Here is an 18,592-nt window from a genome sequence, read left to right as displayed (position 1 = left end):
AACACTACACTCCAAACAAAACATTTGGAGAATCTCTTTCTTAATTCTATAAAACAAAAATAAAAAAATGGAAAATCCAGGATGGAATGTACCTCCGTTCATATAAAACCTACTAACCACCAGCAATACCTCCACTTTGACAGCTGTCACACATCTCATACCAAGAAGTCCCTTCTGTACAGCACAGCCATCCATGGTCATGGCATCTGCAGTGATAAGCAGTCCTTCTCTAAATATACCGAGCTTCTCACTGAAGCCTTCACTAACCTTAATTATCATCACTTCCTTGTACAAAAACAAATCTTCCTTGCCTTATCTTTCCAGTCTCCCACCACCTCCCAAAGTCCCACATTCCAGCCACAGAGGAGCATTCCCCTCGTAACTCAGTACCATCCGGGACTGCAGCAACTGAATTACATTCTCCATCAGGGTTTTGATTCCCTCTCGTCATGCCCTGAAATGAGAAATATCCTAAGCACTATCCTTCTCACCCCTCCTACTGTGATATTCTGCTGTCCACCAAACCTACACAATATACTCGTCCATCCTTACACAACCCCTGCTCCCAATCCCTAACCCCATGGTTCATACCCCTGTAATAGACCTAGGTGCGAGACCTGTCCCATACATCCTCCTACCACCACCTACTCCAGTCCAGTCACTAACATCATCTATCCCATCAAAGGCAGGGCTACCTGTGAAACCAGTCATGATTTACAAGCTACGCTGCAAGCACTGTGCTGCATTCTATGTAGGCATGACAACCAACAAGCTGTTTCTCTGCATGAATGGCCACTGACAAACTGTGGTCAAAAAACAAGTGGACCACCCTGTTGCTGAAAAAGCTGCCAAACATGATATCCCTCATCTCAATGACTGCTTCACAGTCTATGCCATATGGATCCTACCCACCAAGACCAGCTTTTCTGAAATTCGCAGGTGGGAACTTTCCCTGCAACATATCCTATGTTCCCATAACCCTCCTGGCTTCAACCTTCGATAGTCACTGTCCTCACCCACCCAGCCCCCTCCCCGTTACCATTCCAGCACTACACAGCCATCATTCCACCACCACACCCAGTCTTTTAATTTCTATTTATTTCTCTCCTTTCCGCTACTTCCTCCCCCCTCCCCACCCCACCATTTCTCCTGCCCTCCATTTAAACTGCAGCACTTCACTGTCCAACCCCACCCACCATACTATCCCTCACCGTCCCCGCCCCAGCCTCCTCCTTACTCTCACCCAGTCGCCACTCCCATCATGCACTGGTGCAGCTGCTCGCAGTGTGGTTTCAGTTGTCTGAGACTGCAGACGGGTGTGCAAGTTTCGTTTGTGTGAATGTGTGTGTGCTCACTGACATAGGCCTTAATGACCGAAAGCTATAATTGTGTGATTTTTTTTGTTGTGCCTATTGTGACTCAGCATCTCCGCTATATTGTTAATTCTATAAGAATTATTTTTGTTTTCAACCAAAGTTTCTCCTTTTCACCTGTAGCTGATAGCTATAGCTCCACACAGTTCATACTCAGCAAATGTGGAGTCATAATTCTATAAACCCCAGCTGCATTTGTGCTTAGCCAGCTTAACTGATAAGTCTTTGCCTGACTGACCAAAATAACACTTATCACTTGTGTACTTCACTGTTGGCTAGCAATTGGGCCTTTACTTTATTACTGAAAATACAATGGGCTATGATGTTCCTCATGTACTAGAAAATCTTATCATTGCAAGCTTTAATTGTTTTGACTACACTCTGTTATACCTGTCCTGGATATCTGCTTGCACACCAGTTACTGCAAACAATGAAAGGAACAACAAAGTAATCACAGAGGAGGGGTATTATTTTCAATTATACCGGTCAATCAGGCAGAGATGTAGCAGCTAGGTGCCTGAAGATGAATGCAGATGGAGGTAGCAGGTAATGACACCACATTTGCTGAGCATGTATTGAGTGAGAGACAAAGCTTCTAACCACAGTCCTATGTTCTCTGCTTAGCGAGCAAAGGCCCAAAACTTAAATCTGTTAGAAGCCCTGGATATTAACAAACATCCGTATCAAACTTCTGATTTAATATTAAATGACCAAACACAATTATATATTTCTTGTCTTGTGAACTTCACTTAATCGTCAAAGTTTTCCAATGCTTCCCACACTAAATTCCATTCTATTCCTATATTTTACCTGTATTTATTTATTTTATTGTGGTTGTCTATATATTCAATATTATGAAAAGGATAGTCGCAGACTCAGCATCTTTGCTATATAGTGAGTAGCAACAACCCTTTTCCTAATATTATTACATTCCATCCTGGGGTTTCCATTATTTACTCCATATATTCTGTTGTTATGGTTGTCAGTTCTATCTTATACTCTGGTTTTGTATCATCTTTCGTACGTAATACATCTTCAGATTATTCTTTAGCATTCTCGTCAAGTAGTAATTTTATTTTATTGCAATTATTAATTTAATATGAATTATTAAAGAGGCACTGGTTTTTCAAGTTTTGCATTAATGGTTTGCTGGCATGTTTTCATTAAATTTGTTTATTGTTTAATGCATTTAATTGCATTACCAATGCAACGTCAAAGATAAATTTTACATGTTTGTGCCCCACTCTCTTTCTCAATGTTGTTCATGAATATTGTATCCTCTTTCTACATCTGCATCTACATTCATACTCCGCAAGCCACCTGACGGTGTGTGGCGGAGGGTACCCTGAGTACCTCTATCGGTTCTCCCTTCTATTCCAGTCTTGTATTGTTCGTGGAAAGAAGGAGTGTTGGTATGCCTCTGTGTAGACTCTGATCTCTCTGATTTTATCCTCATGGTCTCTTCGCGAGATATACGTAGGAGGGAGCAATATACTGCTTGACTCCTCGGTGAAGGTGTGTTCTTGAAACTTTAACAAAAGACCGTACTGAGCTACTGAGCGTCTCTCCTGCAGAGTCTTCCACTGGAGTTTATCTGTCATCTCCGTAACGGTTTTGCGATTACTAAATGATCCTGTAACTAAGTGCGCTGCTTTCCGTTGGATCTTCTCTATCTCTTCTATCAACCCTATCTGGTACGGATCCCAACAGTGGGTGAACAAGTGTACTGTAACCTACTTCCTTTGTTTTCGGATTGCATTTCCTTAGGATTCTTCCAATGAATCTCAGTCTGGCATCTGATTTACCGACGATCAACTTTATATGATCATTCTATTTTAAATCACTCCCAATGCGTACTCCCAGATAATTTATGGAATTAACTGCTTCCAGTTGCTGACCTGCTATTTTGTAGCTAAATGATAAGGGATCTATCTTTCTATGTATTTACAGCACATTACACTTGTCTACATTGAGATTCAATTGCCATTCCCCGCAACATGCGTCAATTCGCTGCAGATTATCCTGCATTTCAGTACAATTTTCCCTCAGTACAACCTCTCGATACAACACAGCATCATCTGCAAAAAGCCTCAGTGAACTTCCGATGTCATCCACAAGGTCATTTATGTATATTGTGAATAGCAACGGTCCTATGACACTCCCCTGCGGCACACTTCGGAAGACTTCTCTCCATTGACAATGACATGCTGCATTCTGTTATCTAGGAACTCTTCAATCAAGTCACACAATTGATCTGATAGTCCATATGCTCTTACTTTGTTCATTAAATGATTGTGGGGAACTGTATCGAATGCCTTGCGGAAGTCAAGAAACATGGCATCTACCTGTGAACCCGTGTCTATGGCCCTCTGAGTCTCATGGACGAATAGCGCGAGCTGGGTTTCACACAACCGTCTTTTTCAAAACCCATGCTGATTCCTACAGAGCAGATTTCTAGTCTCCAGAAAAGTCATTATACTCAAACATAATACGTGTTCCAAAATTCTACAACTGATTGACGTTAGAGATATAGGTCTATAGTTCTGCACATCTGTTCGACGTCCCTTCTTGAAAACGGGGATGACCTGTGCCCTTTTCCAATCCTTTGGAATGCTACGCTCTTCTAGAGACCTACGGTACACCGCTGCAAGAAGGGGGGCAAGTTCCTTCAAGTACTCTGTGTAAAATCGAACTGGTATCAAATCAGGTCCAGTGGCCTTTCCTCTTTTCAGTGATTTTAACTGTTTCTCTATCCCTCTGTCGTCTATTTCGATATCTACAATTTTGTCTCCCCCCCACCCCATGGACCTCGCCGTTGGTGGGGAGGCTTGCGTGACTCAGCGATACAGATAGCCGATAGCCGTAGGTGCAACCACAACGCAGGGGTATCTGTTGAGAGGCCAGACAAACGTGTGGTTCCTGAAGAGGAGCAGCAGCCTTTTCAGTAGTTGCAATGGCAACAGTCTGGATGATTGACTGATCTGGCCTTGTAACGCTAACCAAAACGGCCTTGCTGTGCTGGTACTGCGAACGGCTGAAGGCAAGGGGAAACTACGGCCGTAATTTTTCCCGAGGGCATGCAGCTTTACTGCATGGTTAAATGATGATGGAGTCCTCTTGGGTAAAATATACCGGAGGTAAAATAGTCCCCCATTCGGATCTCCGGGCGGTGACTACTCAAGAGGATGTCGTTATCAGGAGAAAGAAAACGCGTTCTACTGATCGGAGCATGGAATGTCATTTCCCTTAATCAGGCAGGTAGGTTAGAAAATTTAAAAAGAGAAATGGATAGGTTGAACTTAGACATAGTGGGAATTAGTGAAGTTCGGTGGCAGGAGGAACAAGACTTCTGGTCAGGTGACTACAGGGTTATAAACACAAAATCAAATAGGGGTAATGCAGGAGTAGGTTTAATAATGAACAGAAAAATAGGAATGCGGGTAAACTACTACAAACAGCATAGTGAACGCATTATTGTGGCAAAGATAGATACGAAGCCCACGCCTACTACAGTAATACAAGTTTATATGCCAACTAGCTCTGCAGATGACGAATAAATTGAAGAAATGTATGATGAAGTAAAAGAAATTATTCAGGTAGTGAAGGATGATGAAAATTTAATAGTCATGGGTGACTGGAATTCGGTAGTAGGAAAAGGGAGAGAAGGAAATGTAGTAGGTGAATATGGATTGGGGCTAAGAAATGAAAGAGGAAGCCGCCTGGTAGAATTTTGCACAGAGCATAAGTTAATCATAGCTAACACTTGGTTCAAGAATCATAAAAGAAGGTTATATACATGGAAGAATCCTGGAGATACTAAAAGGTATCAGATAGATTATATAATGGTAAGACAGAGATTTAGGAACCAGGTTTTAAATTGTAAGACATTTCCAGGGGCAGATGTGGACTCTGACCACAATCTATTGGTTATGTTCTGTAGATTAAAACTGAAGAAACTGCAAAAAGGTGGGAATTTAAAGAGCTGGGACCTGGATAAACTGACTAAACCAGAGGTTGTACAGAGTTTCAGGGAGAGCATAAGGCAACAATTGACAAGAATGGGGGAAGGAAATACAACAGAAGAAGAATGGGTAGCTCTGAGGGATGAAGCAGTGAAGTCAGCACAGGATCAAGTAGGTAAAAAGACGAGGGCTAGTAGAAATCCTTGGGTAACAGAAGAAATTTTTAATTTAACTGATGAAAGGAGAAAATAAAAAAATGCAGTAAGTGAAGCAGGCAAAAAGGAATACAAACATCTCAAAAATGAGATCGACAGGAAGTGCCAAATTGCTAAGCAGGGATGGCTAGAGGACAAATGTACGGATGTAGAAGTGAGTATCACTAGGGGTGAGATAGATACTGCCTACAGGAAATTTAAAGAGACCTATGGAGATAAGAGAACCACTTGCATGAATATCAAGAGCTCAGATGGAAAACCAGTTCTAAGCAAAGAAGGGAAAGCAGAAAGGTGGAAGGAGTATATAGAGGGTCTATTCAAGGGCGATGTACTTGAGGACAATATTATGGAAATGGAAGAGAATGTAGATGAAGATGAAATGGGAGATACGATACTGCGTGAAGAGTTTGACAGAGCACTGAAAGACCTGAGTCGAAACAAGACCCCCGGAGTAGACAACATTCCATTAGAACTACTGACGGCCTTGGGAGAGCCAGTCCTGACAAAACTCTACCATCTGGTGAGCAAGATGTATGAAACAGGCAAAATACCCTCAGACTTCAAGAAGAATATAATAATTCCAATCCCAAAGAAAGCAGGTGTTGACAGATGTGAAAATTACCGAACTATCAGTTTAGTAAGTCACAGCTGCAAAATACTAAAACGAATTCTTTACAGACGAATGGAAAAACTAGTAGAATCCAACCTCGTGGAAGCTCAGTTTGTATTCTGTAGAAATGTTGGAACACGTGAGGCAATACTGACCCTACGACTTATCTTAGAAGCTAGAGTAAGGAAGGGCAAACCTATGTTTCTAGCATTTGTAGACTTAGAGAAAGCTTTTGACAATGTTGACTGGAATACTCTCTTTCCAATTCTGAAGGTGGCAGGGGTAAAATACAAGGAGCAGAAGGCTATTTACAATTTGTACAGAAACCAGATGGCAGTTATAAGAGTTGAGGGGCATGAAAGGGATGCTGTGGTTGGAAAGGGAGTGAGACAGGGTTGTAACCTCTCCCCGATGTTATTCAATCAGTGTATTGAGCAAGCAGTGAAGGAAACAAAAGAAAAATTCGGAGTAGGTATTAAAAGCCATGGAGAAGAAATAAAAACTTTGAGGTTCGCCAATGACATTGTAATTCTGTCAGAGACAGCAAAGGACTTGGAAGAGCAGTTGAACGGAATGGATAGTGTCTTGAAAGGAGGATATAAGATGAATGTCAACAAAAGCAAAACGAGGATAATGGAATGTAGTCGAATTTAGTCGGGTGATGCTGAGGGAATTAGATTAGGAAATGAGACACTTAAAGTAGTAAAGGAGTTTTGCTATTTGGGGATTAAAATAAATGATGATGGTCGAAGTAGAGAGGATATAAAATGCAGACTGGCAATGGCAAGGAAAGCGTTTCCGAAGAAGGGAAATTTGTTAACATCGAGTATAGATTTAAGTGTCAGGAAGTCGTTTTTGAAGGTATTTGTATGGAGTGAAACATGGACGATAAATAGTTTGGACAAGAAGAGAATAGAACCTTTCGAAATGTGGTGCTATAGAAGAATGCTGAAGATTAGATGGGTAGATCACATAATTAATGAGGAAGTATTGAATAGGATTGGGGAGAAGAGAAGTTTGTGGCACAACTTTACTAGAAGAGGGGATCGGTTGGTAGGACATGTTCTGAGGCATCAAGGGATCACCAATTTAGTATTGGAGGGCAGCGTGGAGGGTAAAAATCGTAGAGGGAGACCAAGAGATGAATACACTAAGCAGATTCAGAAGGATGTAGGTTGCGGTAGGTACTGGGAGATGAAGAAGCTTGCACGGGATAGAGTAGCATGGAGAGCTGCATCAAACCAGTCTCAGGACTGAAGACCACAACAACAACAAAAATTTTGTCATCTTTGCAACAATCTAGAGAAGGAATTACAGTGCAGTCTTCCTCTGTGAAACAGCTTTGGAAAAAGACATTTAGTGTTTCGGCCTTTAGTTTGTCATCCTCTGTTTCAGTACCATTTCGGTCACAGAGTGTCTGGACATTTTGTTTTGATCCACCTACCACTTTGACATAAGACCAAAATTTCTTAGGATTTTTTGCCAAGTCAGTACATAGAACTTTACTTTCAAATTCATTGAACGCCTCTTGCATAGCCCTCCTCACACTACATTTCGCTTTGCCTAATTTTTGTTTGTCTGCAAGGCTTTGGCTGTGTTTATGTTTGCTGTGAAGTTCCCTTTGCTTCCACAGCAGTTTTCTAACTCGGTTGTTGTTCCATGACGGTTCTTTTCCATCTCTTACGATCTTGCTTGGCACATATTCATCTAACGCATATTGTACGATGCTTTTGAACTTTGTCCACTGATCCTCAACACTATCTGTACTTGATCAAAACTTCTGTGTTGAGCCGTCGGGTACTCTGTAATCTGCTTTTTGTCTCTTTTGCTAAACAGGAAAATCTTCCTACCTTTTTTAATATTTCTATTTATGGCTGAAATCATCGATGCAGTAACTGCTTTATGATTGCTGATTCCCTTTTCTGTGTTAACTGTTTCAAATAGTTCGGGTCTGTTTGTCACCAGAAGGTCTAATATGTTATCGCCACAAGTCGGTTCTCTGTTTAACTGCTCAAGGTAGTTTTCAGATAAAGCACTTTAAAAAATTTCACTGGATTCTTTGTCCCTGCCACCCATTATGAACGTTTGAGTCTCCCAGTCTATATTTTCCAAATTATCCTTCAGGTGCTCAGCCACAACAGCTGCTGAGCCAGGTGGCCTATAGAGACATCCAATTACCATGTCTGAGCCTGCTTTAACCGTGACCTTCACCCAAATTATTTCACATTTTGGATCTCTGTCAATTTCCTTCCATATTATTGCACTTCTTATCGCTATATACACACCTCCCCCTTCACTGTCCACCTGTCTCTGTGGTATACATTCCAATCTGAGTTTAGGATTTCATTACTGTTTACGTCTGGTTTCAGCCAACTTTCTGTCCCCAGTACTATATGGGCGTTGTGACTGTTTATTAATGAGAGCAGTTCTGGGACCTTTCTATAGACGCTCCTGCAGTTTACTATTAGCACATTAATATTGTTATTCCCTGTTGCATTTTGCCTACTCCTACCTTGCCGCATCTCAGGAGGTGTCTTGTCGGGCCTAGGGAGGGAATTCTCTAACCTAAAAAACCCACATGTGCACTCCACCCGTACTCCACTACCCTTGTAGTCGCTTCCAGCATGTAGTGCACACCTGACCTATTCAGGGGGACCCTACATTTCTCCACCCGATAGCGGAGGTCGAGAAATTTACACCCCAGATCTCCGCAGAATCGACTGAGTCTCTGGTTTAAGCCTTCCACTCAGCTCCAAACCAGAGGACCGCAATCGTTTCTGGGAACAATACTACAAATAGTTAGCTCTGATTCCATCCCGCGAGTGAGGCTTTTCGCCTTCACCAATTCCGCCAACCACCTGTAGGAACTGAGGATGACCTCTGAACCCAGACGGCAGGCGTCATTGGTGCTGACATGAGCAACAATTTGCAGTCGGGTGCACCCAGTGCTCTCTATCACCGCCGGCAGGGCCTCCTCCACCTCTTGGATGAGACCCCCGGCAAGCAGACAGAGTGAACACTGGCCTTCTTCCCTGACCTCTCCACTATTTCCCTAAGGGGCTCCATCACCCGCCTAACGTTGGAGCTCCCAATAACTAATAAACCCCTCCCCCCGTGTGCCTGTTTGGACCTTGCTGAAGGAGCGGCCACATGTCCACTCACAGGCAGAGTGGGCGATGCCACATGGCCAGCCTCCACATTGACCCTCCACCTCGTGCGCCGCGAACGCCGCAGAACCCGCCACTCCCCTTGGGGAGAGGGTGACCCAACCGCGCCCGGTACCCGCGAAGATGTCTCGACAGCAGGGACAGTGGGTGAAGCATGTAACACCTGGGATGTACCATGCGACGCACCAGACTCCTCACTGCTGCTACACTCCTAGTCAGCAGCCTGAAGACGGCTGACCGCAGCCCTCAACACGTTCAGCTGTTCGCGAACAATGGCCAGCTCCTCCTGTGTCCATACACAGCAGTCACACATCCTATCAATGACCATGAGTTAAAGTCTGATGGTGGTCTTGTAAGCCAAAAACTGCCTAATGAAATAAATTAATACATTAGAACATACACAATACTGTGCTTTTCATTTATAATTATAATGTTGTTGTACCAAGAAGTGATGGAATAAGCAGAAAACATGATAAATGTGATTACAATCGTTCAGGCACAGCTTAAGTTCCCAAAGACAAACTTTTTGCATCTCTTAAGTGCCATCTGAAGTAGAAAAGTACAAGGTTTGACTGAAAAGTAATGCCTTTATAGCTCTTCAACAGTTGGCAGCATTGGTATGTGGCAGGTACTGGCTTTTTCCATACCCTCTTCTCTACAGCTCCAGTTGGCAGGAAGCCTTATCATTGAACAGTTGTGTTGTTACAGTGTAAAGTATGGAACCCTGCGCAGACAGTCAGTCAATGCGATTTAAGCAATGTGCAGCCATTGAATTCTTCACAGCAGAAGGTGTCACCTCAAAGGGGATCCATCAGAGAATGAAACCAGTTTATGCTGATTATGTTGATGTGAGTACTCTGCTTCATTGGGCAAGTAAGTTTGAAGATGTTGGGACGGGAACATCTGACCTATGTGAAAAACAGAGTTGGATGTCCTGTAAAAGCAACCACCAAGTTTCATAAGCAAAATGTTTACAGATTGATTCAGGATGATCGTCATATCACTCAGAGAGAAACTGCAAGCACAATCGGCATTTCACAAGAATGTATGTGTCACATTATTGCTTTGCTTGGCTATTGGAAGATCTGTGCACAATGGTTTCCTCGCATGCTGACTCCTGAAATGAAAGCACACAGACTTGAAATTTGCCAGGAACTCTTCTCGCATTATGAGAATGAAGGTGACGCCTTTCTCAATTCAATTGTGACAGGAGACGAAATGTGGGTACACCATTACAACCCAGAGATGAACATCAGTCTATGGAATATTGACACAAAGACTTGTCCCAGAAAAAGAAATTCAAGACACAGCCCTGAGCTGGAAAAATCCTGCCCAAAGTGTTCTGGAATGCAGATGGTGTTATCCATGTCAGTTTCCGTGGTCATGGAACCACAATAAATTCAGAGCATTACATCACAATGATGCAAACTCTGAAACGCCAGCTAACAAGGATCTGAAAGGAAAAGGGAAATGATTTCATGCAGAATGAAATGCCAAACCACACACTTCACATGCCACCACAGCAGAACTTCAGAGACTGAATCTCACCACCATATGGCATCCTCCATACTGTCCAGATTTAGCACTGTCTGACTTCCATCTGTTCCTAATAATGAAATATGATCTGCAGGGACATCATTATGCTTCTGGTGAAGGCGATGAGAGAATTGTGAGACTGTGGTTCTGGGAACAGAGTGCTGACTTCTTTTGTAATGGCTTTAGAAAACTTGTTCATCATTGGCAGAAATGTATCCAATTGTCTGGTGATCATGTGGAAAAGTGAATATTGGTAATTAAAGATCACATTCTAAGAATTATTTCTGCATTTGATTTATTAAAATATTCCCATGCAAACCCAATTAACGAAGGTGGAGGCATTACTTTTCATTCGATCCTCGTACAACAGCACAACTAACATGCATTTTTATTTCATTCCACTTCATTTTTCTTCTGGACTAGTTTTCACAATTTTGGTTGTCAAACTGTATAAGAAATTTTATAATGACATACTTCTGCACAGTTCTGTTCTCAAGATATAGCTTTACGACTGACTGTCTCTTAACATCCTACCCACATTTTGTATCCCTTAACTCACATGATGTGGTCTCTCAGACCATACCAGAATTTCCCAAGTCGCTCTCGTGGTCAATTGTTGTGGAACATTTTTATACACCACCTGCCCTTTTTTAATCACCAACCCTACAAATTATTATTGTCAGTTGCATTATTGATTGTTGTTGACATGTGTTGTTGACATGTGATGGGGTCTTGTAGACCACACCTTGTGCACTACGAACCTGCTTTCATCAGTTCAGTACAAAATCTGTTAGCAAGAATGTAACAATTTTACACATTTTAAGTTTGATGAAATTTTTATTCAGTGGATGGAGAATGATGTCAATGATATAGAACAAGAAGTAGATGAAGAAGACAATGATGTTTCAATAGCCAGTGATTATAGTTCTGCCAGCAAACAAGACGACCATTCAGAGGAAGAACTTCAAGACAGTTGTGATGAGGACCTTTCTGTTTCTTTAACAAAATACATAGTGTTAGTCAAAATTACATGTGTTTTGAGTGATGGTAAAGAAAGATGTAGATCTCAGAACTAAATATTAATATTGCAGCCAATCTTTCTCTGGCTATTGAGTTCAGTTTTTATGTGCCAACCCCGGAAATTAGTTTTATGTGAAAATTTATTTTCTACAGAGATAGTATAATTTTTAAGAATGTAAGATTCAGTTCTCTAACAGTCTGTTTTGTGTACTATTGAATGAGCTTCACAAAAGTATCTGATTTTTGCTTGATTTAAATAAAAATAAAAAAGTTGGCTGTATTTAGTGCAATAAAATCAACAAGGAGTATTTAAACAACACTTATATAGTTGTAACCATAAATGTTACATAACATAAATAAAATTTTCAAATGATTTACAGCTTTAATCTTGCTTTCAAGATAGTGGTCTCAAGAGACCACACCTCATAGTATATGTTACAGAAAACTCACCTCGTGAGTTAAGGGATATTTTTAACATGATTTCAGTTACAAATATAATGCTCTTGTAATGATTTTAATTGAATCAACTGGGGGTTCTTGGTGAAACATTGTAAATTACCTAAACAAACACTATTTTCTCCCTTGTTTCACAAATTTTGTTATTGTTACTGCACAACCTAAGTTTCCGGTTTTAAACCTATTTTCAAGTATGTTACTGATTCTCAGAGATGATAATGCAAACATAAACTTGATGATAATGCAAAGATAGTCATCTTAACTTCTTAATGTTTCAATTCTTGGCTTAATGTGTAATTACTTCAATTACCATTATTTGGCAAATTACATAAGGAACAAAACAATTCAGCAATTATACTAACATGATTAAACATGGCAAGGACTAAAGTTGTGCATCAGCCAAGACCTTTTTATCTACTGATGGACTGAGGTCCAAAGTTTCATTTCTATCCTTGAGTTGTGATATCATCTAAAACAGGTGTATAACTGAATTGGGTTTGCTAGTTTAATAATAAGTGTGGAGATGTACACACCTGTTTCTTAATTTCAAAAATTTCAAACTGGCTGTGTTTGACCACCTGTTCCTCTTTCTGTAAGACTTGTACATCCATAATGTATTTATGGTTATTGTTAAAGCAATGTTATGCAAAAGGCTGAATCAGGCTTCCTCAATTTGCAGCCTCTATGATGTTCTTAAGCCTGGTACAGATTGACCTCACTGTCCAGGCAATGTAGCATGACTGACACCTGTGGCATGTGATTTTATAAGCCCTACTTTTTGTGATGGCTGGTTGTTTGCCTTTTGCATTGAACAAGCAACTACCTATTCTCTGAGAGACATAGAAAAGCATTACAATTTAAAAACAGCAACCAACTGCAACTAAGATATAAAAAAATATGAAAATGTCACCATAATTTGTCTTAGATTTCAATATAATTCTTCAAGTGGTTGCTACAGGCTTTTCTGCTGAGGTTTTCTTTTGTAGTTATTTAGTAATGTGGTACATTGGTGTAGCCTAATTCCCTGAGCAACACAGATATGTATTTCAAATGTGTATTTGTACTATTAACTTAATTATGGTGTAATAAGCACCATTCTATTTTCTAGAGCACCACATACTACTAAACAGACTCACAACACATATTCCAACTTTACAATGAGAAATGAGAACTACAATTCCAAAAATACACATTTATCCATTCTTCTACAACTTCACATACACTTGTTTACTAACAAGAAGAGAGCAAATGCAGAGGAATTTACAGAGTCTCAGCAGTACTTTCACCAAAATATTTAGCCAATTAAAGTTACAATACAGCAGAAAAAAAGCTCTTGGGTTTTCACATGCAATAGTGTTGAGATACTGTTGTGTTTCAATGAGTTTCATCATCTTCTGGCTTCATTAAGCCAGAAAAATTACACTACGGTATATAAAAAGCACTGTATAATTGTTCACAGGGTAGGTTACTAGAATTCTCTGACTCATTATCAAATAACACATACTATCAACCTTATTCTGAAGCACTGATGAAACAGGAGCTACCTGGAGCTCCAATACTTTAATATTACAATGTCCTTGTTAATTTGTAGTGTAGGTCCCTTACAACAGTTATCCCATAAGCAATGCTTTTAAATTGATGTCTTTTAACAAATTCAATTTTTCTCCCCATTGCCTCGAATGTAGTTTTAAAATATCTATCACAACTACTGGTATAAACTTATGTACAGAAATGGACAACACTTATTCTCCCAAATAAGTTTCAGACTGAAAGCAGAGTCATAGCAAGTTTAAAAAAAAATGGTGAGATTTTTGGGATGATGGAACAACCTTCTAATCTCTCAAGTGGATAAGATTAGCTGGATAACGTACATTTCATCTAGCATAGTTATTGTAAAACATAAATAATGAATTCTCACCTACCGCTTTAACAACTCTATGTATTAATTTCAATTCATATGTGAACAGAGACATACTTTGCCTCAAACACAGTGATTAACAAAATATAACACTATCTCATTAACAGCAATTATTTTGGGACTGTTGCTCTTTAATTCCAATGTAAAAATAAAAATAAAGATTAAAAAACCATTTACATATTCTTCATACACTGTCAAACATAAAGCAATCACATACTGACAAGGATCAGGAAACAAATAAATGTAACTAAACATTTTGAGAAAAAATGATTATGAGGAGAATAAAGGTAGGCATTCTACTAACATAGGTTATTATTCTGCAGTCAATAACAAACCTACAAAATAAATGCACGTAAATAGTGTTTCACTAACTAGAAATGAACGGATAATGGAAACTTAATGAGAAAATTTTAAGCACAGGCATTATTTCTCCTGTGAATTACTCAAACTACAGAAAATATCTTAGCATGCCATAGGAAGATAACTGGATGCAATGTTTGTACCTTTGCTGTTTTGCCCTTCAGAGCACTGGAGGGTATGGGAGTGGGAACACTGTCAGTTGACTGGCTGTCTCGGGATTTTGTCCGTACAGTCACTTGCTTTGGGTTTAATCCAAGCAGCTTATTTACATCTATTAAGGCATGATCTCCTGCAAAAGTAATCAGTTACAGTTACACTACTGAATCATAAGGATGAAGTCAAGCAATAAAGTGTCCAAAACCATAAAAAGTAACAGCACAACAAAATGTTACAACACAACTACTAGGGGTGGCCAGACAGTAATGCCCTCTTTTTCTTTATTTCACAAAACACTGGAGCAATATAACAAATGTAACACTGAGATTGATGCCAAATTTTCTTCTACATTGTTTATAAACATCAGGGTGTTCCATGAACAGATAGCAGCACTACAGTTTTAAAAAATGGTTGACATTGATGTGTGTATTTTACAAGAAGCTGTAATTGCATTCCTGAACACTGAAGGTGAAATCCCTATTTGCATTCATGAAAGGCAGATGAATGTTTCTTTTGGAATGGTGAGGTGTGTATCAACACATTTAGGTTTGCGTTTGTACTTAAATTGTTGCATAAACACTTATAGCTGCTCAGAAATGAAGCTAACAGTCAAGAATTGCAATTGATGCAAGGAAAAAGGCAAACAATCAGATCTGTGCAATACATCAGCAACACAAAGGAACCTGAAACATATCTTCACCAACTTAATCTATCAAAAACTTTGGTTGTTTCACATGGCAAAGAAATACCGAACATGAATTTGAAAACCAGTGCTGATACTGAAAATGAACAATGGGAAGTTTTGCTGATGTAACATGCAGCACAGATTAATTGCTATTTGATTCATCATCATCAGAGGCTATTACTTGATAATAGATATTTACTGTACAGTAAAACATTCCCTTCTTCCAAGGCCTATAAAAGCTGCTGAAAAGGACAGATATTATAAGGAAAAGCCAATAATTATTTTAAAAAATTGACTATATGTTGCCTACATTTATATTTATTTTTTAAATTAAAAGTCAAATGAATAATGTGACATTACTTTCCAACCAATCTTTATACATATGAGGTAGTAATGAAGAAATGTCTTCATCTAGTAAACAGCGTTCTTTCCATAAATTTCTGATCATGTTACTGTGTATCCTTTTTTGCCAAACGGGATTAGCCCAGCGGTCTAAGGTGCTGCAGTCATGGACTGTGTGGCTGGTCCTGGTGGAGGTTCGAGTCCTCCCCCGAGCACAGGTGTGTGTCTTTGTCCTTAGGATCATTTACGTTAAGTAGTGTGTAAGCTTAGGGGCTGATGACCTTAGCAGTTAAATCCCATAAGATTTCACACACTTTTTTTGTATCCTTTTTTGCCAGATGATAACACCTTTGACTTGGTGTTCATCACCAGTATTCTGCTGTTCATTACCAAAAGCATATGGTTCTGGATACTGAAGTATAACACTTCCTTCTCTGTGAGTTTATCTCGCTCTTTTTCGGCTGATTGTAACAGTGGGTCTGCTTGTGTATTCCATAGCTTTTCTAGCCCTTTTACAGATATTAAAAACTGAAGACAGAGCACAACATCATACTTAACAGAAAGAGAAATAATTATCTAAGAAATAACAACTGTCCAGGCTTCTAGAAGAGCTTTTGTAATTTTTCTGACAACTTTTTTCATTTTTCAATAATTATATGTGGTTCATGCTGTGGGTTCCTGTTGTCATGTCCTAGTTCATGAACCACAGGCAACGTATGAGTGGCCAAGTAAGTGGTCCTGACAGTTGGGATACCAGTTACTTTGGAATAAGGCTGGGCATCTCAGACATATTCTGAGTCGTGGTCACCTTTGTTCTCAGATGGCAAAGACTACCAAATCCACCAGTTAGTCCCTCAAGCATTAGGGGTAAAACTCAATGGGACCCGGGGCAAGTAAGGCTGGCAACCTGCTTCCCTGGTACTTTAAATATGATGCTGGCATCAATCAGAGCAAAATGCCTCGGACCTTTGGAGGTGACGGAGTCCCACCTCTAATTGACAAACCAGGGACTCCTAAGATACAACTTGGCAAACGAATGGTAATAAGATGGGGAGCTATTAATATCAATGGGAGCTACTCTGGGAAGAAGGTACAGCTACCAGAGGCTGCAAGTAAGATGGGGTTGGACATTTTAGCTGTTAGTGACGTTCAGGTAAGGGGTAAGAAAGAAGAGGAAGTGGGAGAATACAATGTAACTGTCAGGAGTCAAAGCAGGAATAGCACAATGGGGTGCAGGGCTTTACATAAGGAAAGAAATGGGACCCAGAGTAGTTGCATTAAGGTATGCAAGCAAACGACTGATGTGGATAGATTTGACAGTGTCTAGCAAGAAAATTAGGATTGTGTCAGTATATTCGCATTGTGAAGGGGCAGATCAAGATAAGGTGGATAGTTTTTTGACACATTCAGTGACATAGCAGTTAGAGTAAAGGGCAAGGACAGTGTTCTGCTCATGGGTGATTTTAATGCCAGGATTGGAAATTGAACAGAAGGGTATGAAAAGATTATGGGAAAATTTGGAGAGGATATGGAGGCCAACAGGAACAGGAAACAACTTTTGGATTTCTGTGCCATTATGGGCTTAGTAATTACAAAGTCCTTTTTTAAACATAAGAACATTCACCGGTATACCTGGGAAGGCAGGGGAACCAAATCTGTCATTGACTATATAATAACAGATCAGGAATTCAGGAAGGCTGTGAGGGACACACGTGTATTCATGGGATTCTTTGATGACACTGATCACTATTTAATCTGCAGTGAAATTGGTATTGTGAGGCCGAAAGTGCAGGAGGTCAGGTCCATATGTAGGAGGATAAGAGTGGAGAAACTTCAGGATAAGGAAATCAGGCACAAGTACATAATAGTGATCTCAGTAAGGTACCAGTTAGTTGAATGTAGTCAATTATAGTCATTGGAAAAGGAATGGACAAGGTACAGGGACACAGTACTAGAAGGGCTAAAGAATGTCTTGGAACAGAAGTGTGTCAAGGTAGGATGAAGCAAACAGCTTGGTGGAATGACACAATCAAGGCAGCCTGTAAAAGGAAAAGGAAGGCATATCAAAAATGGCTACATACTAGAGCTCAGGTAGACATAGAAAGTTATGTTGAAGAAAGAAACAAAGCCAAACAGATAATTGCAGCATCCAAGAACAAATCTTGGGAAGACTTTGGAAACAGGTTGGAGACTTTGGGTCAAGCTGCTGGAAAACCATTCTGGAGTGTAATTATCAATCTTTGAAAGGGAGGTAAGAAGGACATGACAAGTATTTTGGACAGGTCAGGAAAACTGCTGGTGAATCCTGTTGATGGCTTGGGCAGATGGAGGGAATATTTTGAAGAGTTGCTTAATGTAGGTGAAAATACAATCAGTAATGTTTTAGATTTTGATGTACAATGGGATAGGAATGATGATGGAAATAGGATTACATTTGAGGAAGTGGAGAAAATGGTCAATAGATTGCAGTGCAATAAATAGGCTGGGGTGGATGAAATTAAGTCGGAACTCATCGAATACAGTGGAATGTTAGGACTTAAATAGCTACGCAGGATAATTGAAATGACGTGGGAGTTGAGACAGGTTCCATCTGACTGGACGAAAGCAGTAATCACACCACTCTTTAAACATGGAAACAGAAAAGATTGTAACAACTACAGAGGTATCAGCGTTGTGGGTAAAATCTTCTCAGGTATTGTCAAAAGGAAAGTGCAAGTATTAGTTGAGGACAAATTGGATGAAAATCAGTGTGGGTTTAGGCCTCTTAGAGGTTGTCAGGACCAGATCTTTAG

At 40.1% G+C, this 18,592-nt stretch overlaps 1 protein-coding gene across 1 annotated transcript in view; it reads right to left on the bottom strand.

Annotated features, from left to right (window-relative positions):
* Window positions 1-18,592, bottom strand: part of LOC126419495 (RIMS-binding protein 2-like) — a 268,550-nt gene that overhangs the window by 36,062 nt on the left and 213,896 nt on the right. The window contains exon 6 of the mRNA XM_050086685.1: window positions 14,761-14,906. Coding sequence (XP_049942642.1) covers window positions 14,761-14,906 — 146 coding nt within the window. The remainder of the gene's footprint in view (window positions 1-14,760; window positions 14,907-18,592) is intronic.

The sequence above is a fragment of the Schistocerca serialis genome, chromosome 9, assembly GCF_023864345.2.
Source record: "Schistocerca serialis cubense isolate TAMUIC-IGC-003099 chromosome 9, iqSchSeri2.2, whole genome shotgun sequence".
Taxonomy (NCBI): Eukaryota; Metazoa; Arthropoda; class Insecta; order Orthoptera; family Acrididae; genus Schistocerca; species Schistocerca serialis.
Note: the sequence above shows the minus strand (reverse complement) of the source record. Positions and strands in the feature narration are given on the sequence as shown.